Here is a 22,013-nt window from a genome sequence, read left to right as displayed (position 1 = left end):
TAAACTTCTACCATTTCTCTCCACGTGGGAGGAACAGCATGGTACCAAGTTCTGTATGTTCTGCTTGGGGAAGGGATGTTAGTATATTTTTGTATCGTTCGTAAGATCTTCCAATCTCTCTATTTCATGGGAGGGTGGGTGATGAATAGACATGTCACATTGCTGCTGCTTATAACGCCTTCCCCTGTTGAAGAGTTCTAGAGATGACAACTAAACCTTCAGCCGAGATGCCTGCCAAGAAAGAAGTCGCTTAAGTACAGGATGACCAATCGGACTAAATCTTAAGACATCGACTGATTCCTCTGCCTGGTTTTGTAGGGGTGGTGTTGTGCCAAAACCCAACTCTCCGAACAGTAAGGATTTTTTATGAAGTACAGGAGTGTGAGCTCCTGCTATCAGTGCTAGTTCTCTTGCAAGAGTAATGTGAAGCATAAGCACTGGTCAGGATGTAGGCTACCGCCATTGTCCCTCTCCTGCCATGGGACATTACAAAGACTTTCGTCGTGTCATCATCGCCACGAATAATCCCAACGAAAGCTGCCCCAAAGAAATCTCCAGAGAAGAAGCAGTGTTTACAGATTGTTCCTCTCATTCAGCTGAGCAACAAGAACCTCCCCTGATCGATCTCTCCCCTCTCACGCGTAGGAGAGACAGTATGTACATGGAACATATCTACTCCGGAAGACAATCCTAGTATATTTTTGCTTTATACAATAGGCTAGAGGTTACATATGGAGAATGTGTTTTGAAATCGGTACGCAGTACAGTACAGTACAGGTGTTTATACACTTACTACCTTTGTATTTGATCAAGCACGCTCACCCTTGTACAGGATGATGGGGTCAGCTCTCGTCTCCTTTCTTCAGTGTTCCAGATTTGATAACCCATCAGAAGGAGCGGGTTAGAACATAAGATCCAGAAGAGTGAGTATAGGAATGTGATATCCGGTGTTCCACAGGGTAGTGTTCTTGGCCCATTACTTTTCATACTATATACACATGACATGTGGTTTGGCCTAGAAAACAAGCTTGTTGCATATGCGGATGATGCTACTCTCTTTGCATCAATTCCATCCCCTGAATGTAGATCTGGGTTGGTGAATCCCTTAATAGAGATTTAGCTAAAATTAGTGCATGGTGCAAATTATGGGGTATGAAGTTGAATCCTAATAAAACTCAAAGTATGATTGTAGGTAGGTCAAGGACGGTGGCTCCTCAACATCCGGATCTCAGTATTGATAATGTTTCTTTAAATTTGTATGACTTTTAAAATTTAGGTGTGATTCTCGACAGCAAATTTACTTTTGAGAAACACATTAGGTCTGTGTCTTCTTCAATTGCCCAAAAAATTGGCTTATTGAGAAAGTCTTTTAAGATTTTCGGTGATCAATCTATTCTGAAGAAGTGTTCTAATTCTTTCATTCTACCTTGTTTTGAGTATTGTTCTCCTGTCTGGTCTTCAGCTGCTGATTCTCATCTTAATTTCTTGGACAGAAACTTACGGTCTATTAAATTTCTTTTTTCAATATTAATCTTACCCGATAATCATGTAGCTGTCAACTCTGTTGCCGACAGAAATCTACGGTCGGGATACGCCAGCGATCGCTATACAGGTGGGGGTGAACACCACAGCGCCATCTGTGGTCAGGTACTCCAGTACTTCTTGTCAACACCACCTCAATTTTTCCTCTGTCGTGCCTCCGGCTAGACCTACATGGATACGCTGTTGATTCTGGAGTTATTGCTCACGATTTGGTGATGTATTTGCTCTAGAGTTTAGCTTTCGCTATTCAGGAAGTTTTATCATTAGCTTAGCTAGCTTTTGGAATTAATTTGATTATTTATGGTGACGAAGAGAGTATGAACTCTCTTTCACTTTTAAATGGCCGACCCTTCCCTTAGACGGAAGTGTTGGTGTCGAAGAGAGTATAGACTCTCTTTCTTAATTTTGCTTAACAAAAGTTATAGATTTATTTTATATCTCTCCGCCTTTTATAGGCCTCTTCGATTAACTTCCTTTTATTATAAACTTATTAAAATTAATTTTTATATTTGTTTATATTCGACCTTTCCTAATAGTAGGCGGTCTTTTCTTGGAACCGAAGTTAATTTACATTGAGCCCGTCATTTCGTTTTTACCTGTTAACATATTATGCTATTTTAAGGTTTTTGAAAGAATTTCTTTGATAGTCTCGTACTGTTTTCAAAGTTGAACTAACGTTTTGTTTTGTCTCTGCAGTTGTTGACGTTCAGAACGTTCAACTTGCGCTCTATCGTTACGATAGAGAGAGAGCATTCACGGTGTCACGTTGCAGTAAGAGTAAACCGATTCTAGCGTTTTGTTCATTCTTTCTTAGCTTAAATGGTTTTAATTCTAATAAAGGAACTTTTTATTTGGGAAATCTTTCAGTTTTTTTCCTTTAACAATAATATGTTTTAACGATACATATAATTGGGCTCTTCTCTCAGGTTCTAAGTCAAGAGAGAGAGAGAGAGAGATAGAGACGGAGGGAGAGAGAGGAGGATAAACGTTTCGTTCAAGCAGGTAACGTTGTTATCGTTTTTGCTCTTCTCCCTAGTCTCTTTAGGGGAAGAAGGTAAACGTTTCTAGAGTTTTATTCTTGTTCTCAAGCTTTATGCGGTGAGAGATTTTAAACGTAGTTTATTTGATCTAGTGTTTAGTCTCTTTTCCAGCCACTGAATTATTTATCTTTCATTATGTTTTTCTGTTACATTGTAATACTGTTTTCGCAATTACTAACTTTTAATGAAGGATAGAATTGCGTGTTTCAGGTACAAACCACTTAAAGTTTCGAGTTCAGTGAAATAAGTGCAAACAGAAAATCAAAAGTGATAAAGTGATAAGCGCAAAGTGTTACAGTGTTGCGTTCGAGGGTTCGTCTGTTCGTGCCAGTTGTTCGCCTAGTCTGGGACCTCTTACAAGCTCCCAAGCCCAGGGGAGAAGTAATGTCGAAGGACTTATGGGTTCAGCAGGCCTTGATCGACGAACAGACGTTTCCCTCCGTGGTCTCGGGTGTATCTACACACGTTGCCGACGTGATCACCCCACCCACACACAGACGAGAGAGCCCTTTTATTCCTCGTCTGCGGAAGAGGTTTCTCGCAGAAACCATGGACCAAATCTTGCAGCTTTTAAGTGCAAGTCGGTCCCTTCCGCGCAAGTCCAACTCCTAGGTGGTGCCATTAGCACTGGGTCAGTTCGGACTTGCTTCAGTACGACAACTGCACACCTCCCAGAGAGGCAAGGTGGTATCGCAACAGGCAGTAACTCTGTCTGTTGCCGCACCAGCTGTTTTAGACCCTCAGTCTCAACGGACAGTAGCTCCGTTTGTTGTTGTCTTTCTTAAACTCTAGTGGTCTATGCTGCAGACAATGCAGTCTCAGCTTGCGGTGTTGATGCAGGAGTTTCAGGCAGAGAAGGTTAGCTCACCTCCTCCTGCGAGCGCTCCTCCACCTCTGCGCAGTCCATCCTGCCAGACGTATGATGTTGAGGTTCCTCAACCTGCCTCCATGCGTGAGCTGCCGTTTTGGGAGTTGCCAGATACCAGCGCTGTGCAGCAACCTCCACTTTCCTTGAGGCAGGAGCCTCTTGCTATGCGGCAACCTCCTAAACACTTGAGGCAGGAGCCTTATGCTTTGCATCCACCATCCTTGAGGCAGCAACCTCAACTCTTGCGGCAGCCACCTCAACTCTTGAGGCAAGAACCTCAACTCTTGAGGCGAGAACCTCAACTCTTGAGGCAAGAGCCTCAACTCTTGAGGCAAGAACCTCAACTCTTGAGGCAAGAACCTCAACTCTTGAGGCAAGAACCTCAACTCTTGAGGCAGACGCAACTCTTGAGGCAGGAACCTCATGCTATGAGGCTGCCGCCTCAACGCATGCAGCAACCGCATTCTTCACAGCATGAGCCTCTCTCTGCGCAGCTACCTCCTCAACCCTTGAGGCAGACGCAACTCTTGAGGCAGGAACCTCACAGGAGCCTCATGCTATGCAGCATCCTCCTCAAACCATGAGGCAGGAGCCTCATGCTATGCGGCATCCTCCTCAACCCATGAGGCAGGAGCCTCATACTATGCGGCATCCTCCTCAACCCATGAGGCAGGAGTTTCATGCTATGAGGAGCCTCATGCTATGCGGCATCCTCCTCAAACCATGAGGCAGGAGCCTCATGCTATGCGGCAACCGCCTCATGCTATGCGGCAACCGCCTCAACCCATGAGGCAGGAGCCTCATACTATGCGGCATCCTCCTCAACGCATGCGGCATGAGCCTCATCCCTTGCAGCATGAGCCTCATCCCATGCAGCATGAGCCTCTTACCATGCAGCATGAGCCTCATCCCATGCAGCATGAGCCTCATCCCATGCAGCATAAGCCGCACGCCATGCAACATGCTCTGCTTACCTTACAGCATGCTCTACATACAGCATGCTCTGCATACCTTACCGCATGCTCCTCAGTCACACATCTTTGGTTGTTGCCAACTCACTAGACTGTCAAGCAGTTTCATAACGTTGCCTTCTAGTCTGCTGCTTTTGCACCAGTGAAACCCTCACTGAGAGAACTTAGCTTTTCTCGGATATGGTTCCTGTAGATGAGAAAGTGCTATTCTCCCTCCTTCTGATATTCCCTTGAGGACTCTGTCATTTGGAGAGGAGCCTTTAGCTGCTTAGCCTCCTATGGACTTTTATTTAAGCATAACATGCTTCCAGGGAGGGTAATGGTTCCACTTCAGTCGCTAACCCCGTCTGTTACCACACCTGCTCCCATAGACCTTGAGCTTTGTTGCAAGACATGTAGTCCAAGCTTAGTCCTTGTTAGAGGATTTTTTGTTTACGGAGTCAGTGTGTCACTGGGAAGACGTTCAACAACCAGCAGAAGTGACTTGTTGTGACGCAGTGCGGCAACCTCAGCAACCCGATAAGGAGTTGTCTGTACGACCCAGACAGTCTAGACAGCTTCGGGTTGTCGCGGTACTTCCTCGCTTCCCCATGGTTGACAGTTCACAGACTGTGCAGCAGTACCATGATCTTGTGTCCGGCTCCGTCAGACGACTAGCTTTTAAGAGCTCCCACAAGTCGTCGCTGTCTGGAGATTCTCAGATGGACTATGGATCTGACCTAGGAACTGGGCCTCCTGGTCAATTTTGAGGAGTCCCAGCTCGTCCCATCCCAGACCATTGTCTACCTGGGTATGGATCTTCAGAGTCGAGCTTTTCGGGCTTTTCCGTCGGCCCCAAGGATCTATTAAGCCCTAGATTGCATCCAGAGCATGCTGAGAAGGAACCGATGCTCAGTCAGGTAGTGGATGAGTCTAACAGGGACACTTTCATTGCTGGCCCTGTTCATCGAGTTAGGGGGACGCCACCTCCGCCCCCTTCAGTATCATCTAGCGGCTCACTGGATAAAGGACATGACGCTAGAGACGATCTCAGTTCCTGTTTCCGAAGAGAGGAGGTCTACTCTCACGTGGTGAAAGAACAGCTTTCTTCTCAAGGAAGTCTACCTTTGGCTGTTCAGAAACCCGACCGCCGTCTCTTCTCTGACGCTTCAGACACGGGCTGGGGTGCGACTTTGGACGGACAGGAATGCTCGGGAACATGGAATCAGGAGCTAAGGACACTTCACATCTATTGCAAGTAGCTGTTGGCGGTTCATCTGGCCTTGTTAAACTTCAAGTCCCTCCAGCTTAACAAGGTGGTGGAGGTGGACTCTGACAACACCACAGCCTTGGCTTACATCTCCAAGCAGGGAGGGACTCATTCGTGGAAGTTGTTCTAGATCGCAAGGGACCTCCTCATCTGGTTAAAAGATCGAAAGCTCACGCTGGTAACGAGGTTCATTCAGGGCGATATGAATGTCATGGCAGATCGCCTTAGCCGGAAGGGTCAGGTCATCCCCACAGAGTGGACCCTTCACAAGAATGTTTGCAGCAGACTTTGGGCCCTGTGGGGTCAGCCAACCATAGATCTGTTCGCTACCTCGATAACCTAGAGACTCCCGTTGTATTGTTCTCCGATTCCAGACCCAGCAGCAGTTCACGTGGATGCTTTTCTGCTGGATTGGTCCCATCTCGACCTGTATGCATTCCCGCCGTTCAAGATTGCCAACAGGGTACTTCAGAAGTTCGCCTCTCGCAAAGGGACACGGCAGATGTTGGTTGGCTCCGCTCTGGCCCGCGGGAGAATGGTTCATAGAGGTACTGCAATGGCTGGTCGACATTCCCAGGACTCTTCCTCTAGGAGTGGACCTTCTACGTCTACCTCACGTAAAGAAGGTACATCTAAACCTCCACGCTCTTCGTCTGACTGCCTTCAGACTTTCGAAAGACTCTCAAGAGCTAGGGGCTTTTCGAAGGAGGCAGCCAGAGCGATTGCCAGAGCAAGGAGGACATCCACTCTCAGAGTCTATCAGTCTAAGGGGAAGTCTTCCGAAGCTGGTACAAGGCCAATGCAGTTTCCTCATCCAGTACCATTGTAACCCAGATTGCTGACTTCCTGTTACATCTAAGGAACGTAAGATCCCTTTCAGCTCCTACGATTAAGGGTTACAGAAGTATGTTGGCAGCGGTTTTCCGCCACAGAGGCTTGGATCTTTCCACCAACAAAGATCTACAGGACCTCCTTAGGTCTTTTGAGACCTCAAAGGAACGTCGGTTGTCCACTCCAGGCTGGAATCTAGACGTGGTCCTAAGGTTCCTTATGTCATCGAGATTTGAACCTCTCCAATCAGCCTCTTTTAAGGACCTCACATTAAAAACTCTTTTCCTCGTGTGCTTGACAACAGCTAAAAGAGTAAGTGAGATCCACGCCTTCAGCAGGAACATAGTTTTCACATCTGAAACGGCTACATGTTCCTTGCAGCTCGGTTTTTTGCTAAAACGAGCTTCCTTCACGTCCTTGGCCTAAGTCGTTCGAGATCCCAAACCTTTCCAACTTGGTGGGGGACGAACTGGAGAGAGTACTTTGCCCAGTTAGAGCTCTTAGGTACTATCTAAAAAGGTCATAACCTTTACGAGGACAATCAGTAGCCTTATGGTGTGCTATCAAGAAGCCTTCTCTTCCAAGGTCTAAGAACTCAGTTTCTTACCTATTCAGGCTCCTGATTAGGGAAGCACATTCTCATCTGAAGGAAGAAGACCTTGCTTTGCTGAAGGTAAGGACACATGAAGTGAGAGCTGTGGCTACTTCAGTGGCCCTCAAACAGAACCGTTCTCTGCAGAGTGTTATGGATGCAACCTATTGGAGAAGCAAGTCAGTGTTCGCATCATTCTATCTCAAAGATGTCCAGTCTCTTTACGGGAACTGCTACACCCTGGGACCATTCGTAGCAACGAATGCAGTAGTAGGCAGGGGCTCAGCCACTACATTCCCATAATCCCATAACCTTTTTAACCTTTCTCTTGAATACTTTTTATGGGTTGTACGGTCGGCTAAGAAGCCTTCCACATCCTTGTTGATTTGGCGGGTGGTCAATTCTTTCTTGAGAAGCGCCGAGGTTAAAGGTTGTGATGAGGTCCTTTAGTATGGGTTGCAGCCCTTTATACTTCAGCACCTAAGAGTCGTTCAGCATCCTAAGAGGACCGCTACGCTCAGTAAGGAAGACGTACTTAATAAAGGCAGAGTAATGGTTCAAGTCGTCTTCCTTACCAGGTACTTATTTATTTTATGTTATTTTTGAATAACTAATAAAATAAAATACGGGATACTTAGCTTCTTTGTTAACATGTATGCTGGTCTCCACCCACCACCCTGGGTGTGAATCAGCTACATGATTATCGGGTAAGATTAATATTGAAAAATGTTATTTTCATTAGTAAAATAAATTTTTGAATATACTTACCCGATAATCATGATTTAATTGACCCACCCTTCCTCCCCATAGAGAACCAGTGGACCGAGGAAAAAATTGAGGTGGTGTTGACAAGAAGTACTGGAGTACCTGACCACAGATGGCGCTGTAGTGTTCACCCCCACCTGTATAGCGATCGCTGGTGTATCCCGACCGTAGATTTCTGTCGGCAACAGAGTTGACAGCTACATGATTATCGGGTAAGTATATTCAAAAATTTATTTTACTAATGAAAATAACATATTCCTGATCTAGATATTAATCTTTGGCACCGTCGTTCAATTAGTTGATTATGCATGTTGCATAAGATTTTTCATAACTCTGACCATCCTTTACATTCAGATCTCCCTGGACAATTCTCTCCTTTTCGTAATACTAGGCAGGCAGTTAATTCTAATAGCCAGGCCTTCTCCATCATGAGGCTCAATACTACACAGTATTCTAGAAGTTTTATTCCAGCTGTTACCAAGTTGTGGAATGATCTTCTTAATCAGGCAGTTGAATCAGTAGAACTTCAAAAGTTCAAAGTTGGAGCAAATGTTTTTATGTTGACCAGGCTGACATGAGTCTTTTTATAGTTTATATATGAAATATCGGTTTTTGACGTTAATACTTTATATATGACATATCTATTTTGACGTTGTTACTGTTTTTAGAATGATTTATTGTTAATTTGCTCTCATCATTTATTTATTTCCTTATTTCCTTTCCTCACTGGGCTATTTTTCCCTATTGGAGCCCTAGGGCTTATAGCATCTTGCTTTTCCAACTAGGGTTGTAGCTTGGCTACTAATGATAATAATAATAATAAGAGGGCCAAGCGTGATGATGATAGCAGAATATCCTATCCCTGCAACGCAATCATCATGCACATGAGTACTACACACACGGTCACCACGTCTACATGCAAGGAGGAACTGTCTCACTGCCGTTCTTGAAATTGGCCGAGCAAATGCACAATTGGGCATTCGGTAGTGCAGTCGAACTGTCGGTAAAGTTCATCCCGAGCAAAATGAATATATTAGTAGACATGCTCATCACCCAGGGTCAAATGGTGTGAGCATAGTGTTCTCTACTACCTTTCATGACAGAGAGGCTTCTTGTCATTTGTGTTTCCCATCAATCTACTTGTTTGCCACCTGGCTGAACAAGAAGCTTTTGGTGTTGTTTCTTTCGATCCCGTCTTGGACCCATCAGCTGCGATGGTTAACACCTTCCATCACCCTTAGAGACAACATTGGTGCTCAAATCTGTCCACTATTTTGCCTGATACATCGGGTTATCAACAGTGTTGACAACCCCAAAAATCAGGATGATTATGGTGGTTCTCAAGTGTCCACATGCCAAGCTGTTTCTGGATTTATTGATGCTCCTTACCAAGTTATTTAGAGAACTACCCAAGGGCCCATTTTTTTTTACAGCTCCATCTATAGGTACCACAGCTCGGTGATATCGTGTCACTTCATGAATGGTAACAATCCAGCATCTAGGAGCGAAAGGCTTTTCATGAGACACAGTGTCGTAGATATCTGGATATCTGCGAAGTTCCTCTGCTACTGTCTCTCCCAGAAAGTTGGCTATCATCTGTGATTGTTGTCATGTAGATATGATACATCTCCGATCGGAACCTGTCTGCAATTTTATCATAGGATAGTCTACCTTCCCTGAAAGAAGCTCCTCTCAGTCTCGGTGGTGAATCTATCACCCAGCCTTGAGACATGTCTCTATGCTGAAGGGCTTGGACCTCTCTGCTTCGTGGAAATTGTCCATGCTCGTGAGGAGCTTCAAACAGTCTTGCCGTCTTACAGAACTCAGACTGCCAGAGTGGTTTGTTACAAAAATTTTCAGCCCTCTCAAGCAGTCTCCATACAAACCTTTTAGGATAGTATCAGAGTGGGATCTCTCTAGTAAAAATTGGTGGTTTGTATTACATTAGGAACAAATCACAAATTTTAAAAGTAATATGTAGTTTACCTAATCGTACAAACTTCAGACCTTCAAGGTGCTGTGCCCACCAAAGTACCCCCTCCCCAGCTATAAGTCCTAAGTTAAAGGTCAAAGTGAGGGTTTGTTCTACCTGTTGGATGAGCGTGGTCTACCCGCCATCCAACAGTCAACTATGTACAATTGTTAAAAAGTTTAATGACCGTTCTAGGTTCGCTAAAGTCACTCATATTAAAGGTCTCAGGTTTGTATGGTTAAGAGAAATGTAAATTACTTTTGAAATTTTTGTATATTGTAAAATGGTCTAACCTGCTGGGAATGGTGAGCATTTTGAGAAAACTATGGTTGGTATTTTGAAGTGCATGACTTTGTAAACATTTTCAATCTCACGTGATTATTTATATTAGCATATCTTATCATGCTATATAATTTTGATTGATATCTTAGTTTATATAAATTCATTTCTTTTTTTAGAGATCTTGGAAAGTTTTACTTCTCTCGGAATTTGTAAACCAGGAGACTCTGGATTAATTCAGGTAAGTTGTAAGTTTTTTAGTTATTTCAATATGTGGATAATCTTTGTATATTACTTAATGCAGTTTTTTGTCATATAATCTCTGGAAGTTTTTTCCTTAAAGTAAGAACTGGAACAAAATCTTTCAATGTAGAGTGTATTAATTCTTTCTCTGCTGACAATTAAATAACCGCCATTCAATCCCAGAGGTGAACAAGGATGGAAAGATATGGAGGGAGACCATAGAAATCTAATAGTTGGTCTCTGTTGACTTGAGCAGTGAATTTAGCTGTGGGTTGATCGTCAACTGTATAGAGACTGAAAGAGAAAGTCGAGGGGAGTAAGACAAAAATAGCATATGTGAATGACTAGTATTCAATTGATATTTATACCATCATATAATTGTAAAAAGGGGGACTTCAGCAATTTAGACAAATCTGCCTCAATATGAAGAAGCATTTGGGCTTTCTTTGCATTTGTAGTTGAAGTTTTTGACGATTTACCCATTTCATTCGGCATTGGACGATCTGGTCTTTATCGTGAATCATGGTGTCCATTGTTTCCCCAGCCAGGCCTACAGTTCTCGCAGTATTTATCCTTTTTACCCTTTTCGTATCTTTTTATCGTGTCTTATTTATCTTTAATTGTAATCATATGCCCCTTAGAATCATTAGCTTCAACTCTTTTGGGAGACAGCTAAAATATGCAAAGATTGCTGAAATACAAAAGTATAACTACAACATGAAAATACAACTCTGCAAAAACTTCTAAACACCCAAAGCACATAGGCAGGGGTAAGCCATCTTCCTGCTGAAACACTGGAAAAGCTGTTCGCGACTTGGCACTGTGTTGGTTTTTTTTATATCATAATCCTTATTTTCATTTTAAATGAGATATAACTTGCTCTTTTATTATTTCTTTAATTATTATTATTATTAAATGTTAGGCTACAACCCTAGTTGGAAAAGCAAGATGCAATAAGCCCAAGGGCTCCAACAAGGAAAATAGCCCAGTGAGGAAAGGAAACAAGGAAAAATAATATATTCTAAGAACAGCAAGAACATTGAAATAAATATTTCCTATATAAAGTATAAAAACTTTAACAAAACAAGAGGAAGAGAAACTAGATAGAACAGTGTGCCCGAGTGTACCCTCAAGCAAGAAAACTCTAACCCAAGACAGTGGAAGACCATGGTACAGAGGCTATGGCACTACCTAAGACTAGAGAACAATGGTTTGATTTTGGAGTGTCCTTCTCCTAGAAGAGCTGCTTACCATAGCTAAAGAGCCTCTTCTACCCTTACCAAGAGGAAAGTGGCCACTGAACAATTACAGTTTAGTAGTTAACCCCTTGAGAGAAGAAGAATTGTTTGGTAATCTCAGTGTTGTCAGGTGTATGAGGACAAGGGAGAATCTGTATAGAATAGGCCAGACTATTCGGTGTCTGTATAGGCAAAGGGAAAGAACCGTAACCAGAGAGAAAGATCCAATGTAGTACTGTCTGGCCAGTCAAAGGACCCCCTAACTCTCTAGTGGTAGTATCTTAATGGGCGGATGGTGCCCTGGCCAACCTACTACCTATAAACAGTCATAAAATTAATATTAGGCTCTTCATTTTATTAACAATCATTATTTAAGTAATTTTTTTACTTTACATAGTAACAAAGCCAACAGTGCTTCAGTAGAAATTACATCCTAGAACCTGTATGGTATTGTATGCCTTCGAGAGAATAGAAATAAAAGTTGTCAGATGTAGCGCACGTTTTCCTTATACAGTACTTATAGTGTTGTTATATTTTCTGTTTATTCCATGTATATTATACTACTAATATTTTCATAATGAATGTGTACAGATTTACTGATTTCCACTTTTATCGTAATCGTTCGACATTGAGACAGAAGTAAAGTTGTAACTGACATATGCCGAATCGACGTATAATTCTAGGTAGGTGATTTTTTTATCACTTGGTTATCATTAGTTATGGATTATTATTGCTTAATTTAAAGTATGATGTCAGAATAATAAATTCCAATAGACCTGCTTGTTTTTAACGAAAGACGGTCTCATTCCCTGCAGATTTCTCAACCATCATTCTTATAACCACTCACTTTCAAGAGGTGGGCCTACTTCGTTGGGACTTGGGCACATTTTTTTCATTCTCATCTCTCTTCTTTCTTTTTTTTTTTTGTGTCAGGGCTAGATGAGGATTGTACTGTGTATTATAGTGTAGTATACTATGTTCATTTGTGCTTTAGGGAATGGCACCACCCCTGGATCAGCTGAAGTTCTGGCGGGGCTGTTTACATAAAGTCTGGCAGGTCCATCATGTGTCAAGTCTTGGTCATTCGCAAAAGGATTCTATTATTTGCGATAGATTTCTAGACCATCTTGCAAACTCAAAGCATTTAAGTGTGATCCAGAAGGTTAGTACTTGAATTTCTTGGTACAACTCATATTTTGAATGCCTGAAAACTTATACATTATATGCCTTAATACTCCTTGATTATTGACAATTTCTATTTGGAAAATGAAATATAGTTACTTTTGTTGGATTAGAAATTAGGAACAGTCACCAGACGATATTCAATGTTTCTTGAACTCTGTTTATTGTCTCAAAGTCAATAACAAAAGTGTGACTCTTCTACTGTACGGTAATAGGCTGTTAAAAAGATAGAATTTAATATAATTAATTATTTTTATACTCACCCAATGATCATAGTGATTCTATCTTGAAGTCTGGTTTAATACTGCACTGACATATATCCTAAAACAAAAATGTTCCTGTTTTCTTTTCTTTCAGTAGACTTTGCCTCTAGAACAGTGGTTTTCAAACTGAGGGTAATTACCCCCTTGGGGTAATGAATCTGTTTTTGGTGGCTAACGAGGCACATTAAAAAAGTAGTAGTTCTTTTTAGATAACAATATTCAAATGAGTAAATAAAAAAGTCATTTAATAAATGATACTAAAGTTAATACAATAATTTTCATCATAAGTATGCAAGTTATATCCCAAAATTGATGTTTTCAATCCTGAAAGTAAATGAGTGCCATGATATAAACAAGCGAAACAGGAGATAATTTTAGTGAGGAACCAGATGAAAAATGTTAATGCCTGTATGTGATATGCACTGTTCTCTGCAGACTCTTTGTTTTGATATTTTAGTAAAGGGCAAGCAATACCATATAGCCCATCAATAATGCAGCAATGCTGTCTTCATTTTCTAATAATTATCAAAGAAATAATGTTTTAATTCCAATGTGTGATAAAAGCAGAATCTCACCACTGCTCCAATGCTCTTACCAGAAGGCAGATAAGGCAAAGCTTGTCAGTTATCCCCCCTCAAGAACTTTCACCAACATTATCTGTCTCCAAACAACCCTTCATTTTCTACTTCTTGTAGGGAAGAGTTTATCTTTCTTATTGACATATCTACCGTATATTTCTGATTATAAGATGACCCTCAAATCCTAAAATTCACCCCTGAAAATTTGGTGTTGTCTTACACAACTGATATGAAAATCACACTTTGAACTCCAAGTGATGTTTATTGATAGGGTAGCTTTGGCCTCGATGCAATAATTGATATCAATGGCTACCAAACCATATTTACCTTGCATGTTATTGCCATAAGTTCAGAATAAATAGGCTATAAGAGGAAATATTCCATATGAACAATGAATACAACTTTAATCTATCTTGCAAGTCCAGCTGACAAATTGTAAACATCGAGTTACGGTTGTGTTCCCACCTTTATCTTTCTCTTTCTCTAGCCTTTTGATAATTTTAATGGTAGTGTTAATGATGGTGGTAATAACATTTAGATAAGCATAAAACTAATTTTTTATCAAAAATCCTTTATGATTCAAATTGTTATCACTTTCTCCAATTTCCCATCTTCATTGTCACACTGAATATTTTAGTGGTAGCACAGTTGTTCAATTCCTTGGCTGTTTGTATAGATATTTTAATTTGAAACTATTCTAGTACTGTATATACATTCTTCTTTTTTCAATATTAATCTTACCCGATAATCATGTAGCTGTCAACTCCGTTGCCCGACAGAATTCTACGGACGGGATACGCCAGCGATCGCTATACAAGAGGGGGGTGTACTCACCAGCGCCACCTGTGGCCAGGTACTGCAGTACTTCTTGTCAACACCACCTCAATTTTTCCTCTGTCGTGCTTCCGGCAAGACCTACATGGATACGCTTATGATTTTGGAGTCTTTGTTCACGGTTTTGGTGAAGTATTGCTCTGAGATTTCAGCTTTCGCTATACAGGAAGCTTTTCCCTTAGCTTAGATAGCTTTTGGATTGATTTTGATTAATGGTATAACGATCTTTGCTTTAATTTGGAATCCCCCCTTGACTGTTCTCTGATTCAAGATGTCCGACCATTCTCAAGCTCCTAGACAAAGACGATGTAGTGTTAGGACTTGTAATAGGCGTCTTCCGAAGGCCGCGGTTGATCCTCACACCGTTTGTTCCGACTGTAGGGGAAAATCCTGTCAGTTGGAAGATCGATGTGAGGAATGTGCCGGGCTTTCGGAATTCGATTTTATCGAATTCCTCAAGTATACGACTAAGTTAGAGAGGGAGAGAGTTAGGAGGAGTTCTTCTCGCTCTTTGGTTTATTCCTCCCCCCATGATCCTCATCCTTTTCCTTCCCCTGTAGTGGCTACCCCCGAACCTATTATTAGTGCTCAGCCTGATATGTCAGATGTTTTACGTGCTATTCAGGCTTTAGGTGATAAGGTGGAGTCAGTAGTGAGTGACCACAAGTTTCTTTTGGCAGATGTCAAGGAACTTAAAGTGAAAAGTGCAGTGGGAAGTGTTAGTGCCAGTGCTGTGCCTAGTGTCAGTGTCAGTGTTGCGCATGAGGATACTTCTGTGCGTGCCAGTCGTCCTCCCAGTCCGGGACCTCTTGCAAGCTCCCAAGCCCAGGGGAGAAGCAATGTCGAAGGGCAAAAGGGTTCGGCAGGCCTTGATCGGCGCACAGTAGTATCCTCAGTGGTTGCGGGCGTATCTTATAGAGATCGTCACTTCCACTCTCAGACGATTGAGCCCTTAATTTCCTCGTCTGCAGAAGAAGTTTCCGGGAGGAAACGCTGGACCCAGGTCTCAAGGCCTCTTAAGCGTAAGGTCCAGACCGCACGAGTCCAACAGCCCAGGTGTAGCCACTGGGCTAGTTCGGACTCGCCGCAGTCATCTGATGGCTGCACGCCTCCTAAGAGAGGTAAAGCGATACCTCAACAGACCTCAACTTCTGTTAAAGCGATGCCTCAACAGACCTCAACTTCTGTTGATCCTAAGTTGACTATGCTGCAGACTATGCAGTCGCAGCTTGCGGTGTTGATGCAGGAGTTTCAGGCAGAGAAGGTTATCACACCTCCTCCTGCGAGCGCTCCTCCACCTCTGCGCAGTCCAGCCTGCCAGACGTATGATGTTGAGGTTCCTCAAGCTACCTCCATGCGTGAGCTGCCGCATTGGGAGTTGCCAGATACCAGCGCTGTGCAGCAACCTCCACTTTCCTTGAGGCAGGAGCCTCTTACCACGCGGCAACCTCCTCAACACTTGAGGCAGGAGCCTTATGCTTTACAGCAACCTCCTCTACCCTTGAGGCAGGAGCCTCATACGTTGCAACCATCCTCAACCTCCACCTTCCTTGAGGCGAGGCAGCAACCTCTTGCGGTGCGACAACCTCCACCATCCTTGAGGCAGCAACCTCAACTCTTGCGGCAGCCACCTCCACTTTCCTCGAGGCGAGAACCTCAACTCTCGAGGCAAGCACCTCAACTCTTGAGGCAAGAACCTCAACTCGTGAGATAAGAGCCTCTCTCTGCGCAGCCACCTCAACCCTTGAGGCAAGCTCAACTCTTGAGGCAGGAACCTCATGCTATGAGGCAGCCACCTCAACGCATGCAGCAACCACATTCCTCACAGCTTGAGCCGCTTCCCATTCAACTTGAACCGCAGACTATGCAGCATGAGCCTCATGCTTTACAGCATTCGCTTATTACCACGCTTGCTCCTCAGACCCCCGCAGTACCTCCTTCATCACAGCCTCATGACTTTGTCATTACCAGCCCTCATCCTCTTCAGCAGAGTCTTGAGGATGAATCCGCTAGTGCGCATGCACCCGTTCTTCAGGATTCAGCCATTCAGCATACTGCTTTATCGTTACCTCTCGCTTCTCAACACTCAGGTGATGAGGTTTCTGAGGATGAAGCTGCTCACCTGGATGATCCTTCATCTGATGTGGAGGAACCCAAGTCATTGCCACCCTCTATTGACTTTCGCAAGGTCCTTACTCTGTTCAGAGAGTTATACCCTGAACACTTTGTTTCTGCTACCCCTCGTTCTCCTCCATCCGAGTTCTCTCTAGGCATGCAACCTATTAAGTCTGCCTACACTAAGCTTGTCTTCACTAGATCATCAAAGAGAGCTTTGAGAATGTTAGGGGATTGGTTGCAGTCCAAGCAGCAACTGGGAAGGACGTCTTTTATGTTTCCTCCTCCTAAGCTGACTTCTAAGGCGGGCGTCTGGTATGCCACGGGAGAGGAACCAGGCTTGGGGGTCCCTGCCTCTGCCCAGGCTGACTTCTCAAGTTTGGTTGACTCTCCACGAAGGTCGGCTATGAGACGCTCTAAGGTCTGCTGGACCTTTTCTGATCTGGACCACTTCTTAAAGGGAGTCTTTCGCGCCTTTGAAATTTTTAATTTCCTCGACTGGTGCCTGGGGTCCTTGAGCAAGAAGACTGCCCCTTCTGACAAAGACTCAGCCATGCTGATCATGTCCTGTATGGACAAAGCAATTCGCGATGGTTCCGGCGAACTTGCCTCTATGTTTGTATCGGGAGTCCTCAAGAAAAGGGAACAACTTTGCTCCTTCCTTTCCACTGGTATCACCTCTTGCCAAAGGTCACAGTTACTTTTTGCTCCTCTCTCTAAGTTCCTGTTTCCTGAGGATCTTATCAAGGAAATGTCTGCGGCTCTTATACAGAAGGATACGCATGACCTCGTGGCCTCTTCAGCACGGAAGGCTAAGGTTGCACCTTCAGTACCGAGAACTTACCGCACCCCAGTGGCTGATACTCCTGCTACCAGATTTATTCCGCCCTTTCGTGGTAGAGCCCCCAGCCGAGGAAGTACCCGCCCAGACGGTCACAGGGGCAGGTCCAAGAAAGGTACCAAGTCTTCGAAAAGCAAACATTGACTCTCCTCCTCTCCAGACAGCTGTAGGAGCCAGACTCAAGACCTTCTGGCAAGCTTGGGAAAGAAGAGGTGCAGACGCCCAGTCTGTCAAGTGGCTAAGGGAGGGTTACAGGATCCCATTCTGCCGCAATCCCCCTCTGACCACTTCTCCCATCAACCTCTCTCCCAACTACAAGGAAAAGGACAAGAGGCTAGCGTTACATCAAGAGGTGTCGCTCCTGTTACAGAAGGAGGCAGTGGTGATAGTCCGGGATCATCAATCCCCGGGCTTCTACAACCGTCTCTTTCTGGTGGCCAAGAAGACAGGAGGTTGGAGACCGGTGCTGGACGTCAGTGCGCTCAATGCTTATGTCACCAAGCAGACGTTCACTATGGAGACAACGAAGTCGGTCCTAGCAGCGGTCAGGCAGGAGGACTGGATGGTCTCGTTGGATCTGAAAGACGCCTACTTTCACGTCCCCATTCATCCAGACTCCCAACCTTTTCTGAGATTCGTTTTTGGAAAGGTTGTGTACCAATTCCAAGCCCTGTGTTTTGGCCTAAGCACGGCACCTCTGGTGTTTACGCGACTGATGAGGAATATTGCGAAATTCCTCCACTTGGCGGACATCAGAGCCTCCCTTTATTTAGACGACTGGCTGTTAAGAGCCCCCACAAGTCGTCGCTGTCTGGAGAGTCTCAGATGGACTTTGGACTTGACCAAGGAACTGGGTCTTTTGGTCAACTTAGAGAAGTCCCAGCTTATTCCTTCCCAAACCATCGTTTACCTGGGAATGGAGATTCGGAGTCAAGCTTTTCGGGCTTTTCCGTCGGCCCCAAGAATCAACCAAGCCCTAGAGTGCATCCTGAGCATGCTGAAGAGGAACAGATGCTCGGTGAGACAGTGGATGAGTCTAACAGGGACCCTGTCATCGTTAGCCCTGTTCACCGAGTTAGGGAGACTCCACCTCCGCCCCCTTCAATACCATCTAGCAGCTCACTGGGACAAGAATATGACGCTCGAAGCGGTCTCTATTCCTGTTACCAAAGAGATGAAGACTACCCTTATGTGGTGGAAAAGCAGCATCCTTCTCAAGGAGGGTCTCTCTTTAGCTGTTCAGACCCCCAATCTTCATCTCTATTCGGACGCATCAGACTCGGGCTGGGGCGCGACCTTGGACGGACAGGAATGCTCTGGAACATGGAACAAGGAACAGGAAACGCTTCACATCAATTGCAAGGAGTTGTTGGCAGTACATCTGGCCTTAATGAACTTCAAGTCCCTCCTGCTAAACAAGGTGGTGGAGGTGAACTCCGACAACACCACAGCCTTGGCGTACATCTCCAAGCAGGGAGGGACTCATTCGAGGAAGCTGTACGAGATAGCAAGGGACCTCCTCATTTGGTCAAGAAGTCGAAACCTCACGCTGGTAACGAGATTCATTCAGGGCAATATGAATGTCTCGGCAGATCGCCTCAGCAGGAAGGGTCAAGTCATCCCCACAGAATGGACCCTTCACAAGAACGTGTGCAACAGACTTTGGACCTTGTGGGGTCAGCCAACGATAGATCTGTTCGCTACCTCGATGACCAAGAGGCTCCCATTGTACTGTTCCCCAATCCCAGACCCGGCAGCAGTTCACGTGGATGCTTTTCTGCTGGATTGGTCCCACCTCGATCTATATGCATTCCCGCCGTTCAAGATCATCAACAGAGTTATTCAGAAGTTCGTCTCTCACGAAGGGACACGGCTGACGTTGGTTGCTCCCCTTTGGCCTGCAAGAGAATGGTTCACAGAGGTACTGCAATGGCTGGTCGACGTTCCCAGGACTCTCCCTCTAAGAGTGGACCTTCTACGTCAACCTCACGTAAAGAAGGTACACCCAAGCCTCCACGCTCTTCGTCTGACTGCCTTCAGACTATCGAAAGACTCTCTAGAGCTAGAGGCTTTTCGAAGGAGGCAGCCAGAGCGATTGCCAGAGCAAGGAGGATATCCACTCGCAGAGTCTATCAATCCAAGTGGGAAGTCTTCCGAAGCTGGTGCAGAGCCAATGCAGTTTCCTCTACCAGTACCTCTGTAGCCCAAGTTGCTGACTTCCTGTTGCATCTTAGGAATGTTAGATCTCTTTCGGCTCCTACGATCAAAGGGTACAGAAGTATGTTGGCAACAGTTTTCCGCCACAGAGGCTTGGATCTTTCCTCCAACAAAGATCTACAGGACATCCTTAAGTCTTTCGAGACCTCTAAAGAACGTCGCTTGTCCACTCCAGGCTGGAATCTAGACGTAGTCTTAAGGTTCCTTATGTCTCCTAGATTTGAACCTCTCCAGTCAGCCTCTTTCAAAGACCTTACTCTCAAAACTCTTTTCCTCGTCTGCCTTGCAACAGCCAAAAGAGTTAGTGAGGTTCACGCCTTCAGCAGGAACATAGGATTCACATCCGAAACAGCTACATGTTCCTTACAGCTCGGGTTTTTGGCAAAAAATGAACTTCCTTCACGTCCTTGGCCTAGATCGTTCGAAATTCCTAGCCTTTCCAACATGGTGGGTAACGAGCTAGAGAGAGTTCTTTGCCCTGTCAGAGCTCTAAAGTACTATCTTAAAAGGTCAAAACCTATACGAGGACAATCAGAGGCCTTATGGTGTGCCATTAAGAAACCTTCGATGCCTATGTCCAAGAACGCAGTTTCGTATTACATAAGACTTCTGATTAGAGAAGCTCATTCTCACATGAAGGATGAAGACCTTGCTTTGCTGAAGGTAAGGACACACGAAGTGAGAGCTGTGGCTACTTCGATGGCCTTCAAACAGAACCGTTCTCTGCAGAGTATTATGGATGCAACCTATTGGAGGAGCAAGTCAGTGTTTGCATCATTTTATCTCAAAGATGTCCAGTCTCTTTACGAGAACTGCTACACCCTGGGACCATTCGTAGCAGCGAGTGCAGTAGTAGGTGAGGGCTCAGCCACTACATTCCCTTAATCCCATAACCTTTTTTAACCTTTCTCTTGAATGCTTTTATTTTTGTTTTTGGGTTGTTACGGTAGGCTAAGAAGCCTTCCGCATCCTAGTTGATTTGGCGGGTGGTCAATTCTTTCTTGAGAAGCGCCTAGGTTAGAGGTTGTGTAGAGGTCCTTTAGTATGGGTTGCAGCCCTTTATACTTCAGCACCTTAGAGTTGTTCAGCCTCCTAAGAGGAACGCTGCGCTCAGTAAGGAAGACGAACTTATTAAAGGCAGAGTAATAGTTCAAGTCGACTTCCTTACCAGGTACTTATAATTTCATTGTTATTTTGAATAACTGATAATATGAAATACGGGATACTTAGCTTCTTGATTAACATGTACACTGGTTTTCACCCACCCCCCTGGGTGTGAATCAGCTACATGATTATCGGGTAAGATTAATATTGAAAAATGTTATTTTCATTAGTAAAATAAATTTTTGAATATACTTACCCGATAATCATGATTTAATCGACCCACCCTTCCTCCCCATAGAGAACCAGTGGACCGAGGAAAAATTGAGGTGGTGTTGACAAGAAGTACTGCAGTACCTGGCCACAGGTGGCGCTGGTGAGTACACCCCCCTCTTGTATAGCGATCGCTGGCGTATCCCGTCCGTAGAATTCTGTCGGGCAACGGAGTTGACAGCTACATGATTATCGGGTAAGTATATTCAAAAATTTATTTTACTAATGAAAATAACATTTTTGCTGGTGGTTTCATGATTTATTTAGGTACAATTTGATACAAAATTGAACTGACTTATAACTGAAGTTAGGAAAAAAAAGGATAGAAATGGAATGCACAATTATCCTTCGCAACAGTTTAGAATGATCGTAAATCACCATACTCTCATTAGCGGTTGTTTGTAATTGTTGACTAAAGGCAGAGGAATTGGTTTTCCTCTGTGACTTCTGTAGGAATTTTTAGTGATATGATAAGTAAAATATTTGTTGTAACATATTTACTAAAATCTCTTATCATTAGTTATCACTTGGATGTGTAAATGCGTTCGTTTGTTAGTTATGATCGGAGAAGACAAGTAAGCTAAATAATGGTTTCAGTTTTAGGCAGTATATTTAGGAAAAACAAGGTATAAAATTGCCTCCATTTCATTTATTTTGAAGTTCTAGAAAAGTAAGTAAAATAACATTAGTAGTAAAAAATCAATACTTTGTAAGATATCTGTTGCTGCAAAACCTGATCTTTACATCACATACACATACATATACCAAGGCACTTCCCCCAATTTTGAGGGGTAGCCGACACCAACAATGAAACAAAACAAAAAGGGGACCTCTACTCTCTACGTTCCTTCAGCCTAACCAGGGACTCAACCGAGTTCAGCTGGTACTGCTAGGGTGCCACAGCCCAACCTCCCACATTATCCACCACAGATGAAGCTTCATAATGCTGAATCCCCTACTGCTGCTACCTCCGCGGTCATCTAAGGCACCGGAGGAAGCAGCAGGGCCTACTGGAACTG

The 22,013-nt window shown here is 44.0% G+C and overlaps 1 protein-coding gene across 2 annotated transcripts in view; it reads left to right on the top strand.

Moving 5' to 3' along the window:
- LOC137654747 (uncharacterized) overlaps positions 1-22,013 on the top strand; it is a 90,317-nt gene that overhangs the window by 28,985 nt on the left and 39,319 nt on the right. For both annotated transcript variants that reach the window (XR_011046708.1, XM_068388669.1), the window contains exons 3-4: positions 10,289-10,350; positions 12,585-12,752. Coding sequence is in view for 1 of the 2 variants with exons in the window: in XM_068388669.1 (XP_068244770.1) it covers positions 10,289-10,350; positions 12,585-12,752 (230 nt within the window). In the remaining variant the exon portion in view is untranslated. The remainder of the gene's footprint in view (positions 1-10,288; positions 10,351-12,584; positions 12,753-22,013) is intronic.

The sequence above is a fragment of the Palaemon carinicauda genome, chromosome 15, assembly GCF_036898095.1.
Source record: "Palaemon carinicauda isolate YSFRI2023 chromosome 15, ASM3689809v2, whole genome shotgun sequence".
NCBI classification, from domain to species: Eukaryota; Metazoa; Arthropoda; class Malacostraca; order Decapoda; family Palaemonidae; genus Palaemon; species Palaemon carinicauda.
This window is presented reverse-complemented; position numbering and strand designations above follow the sequence as displayed.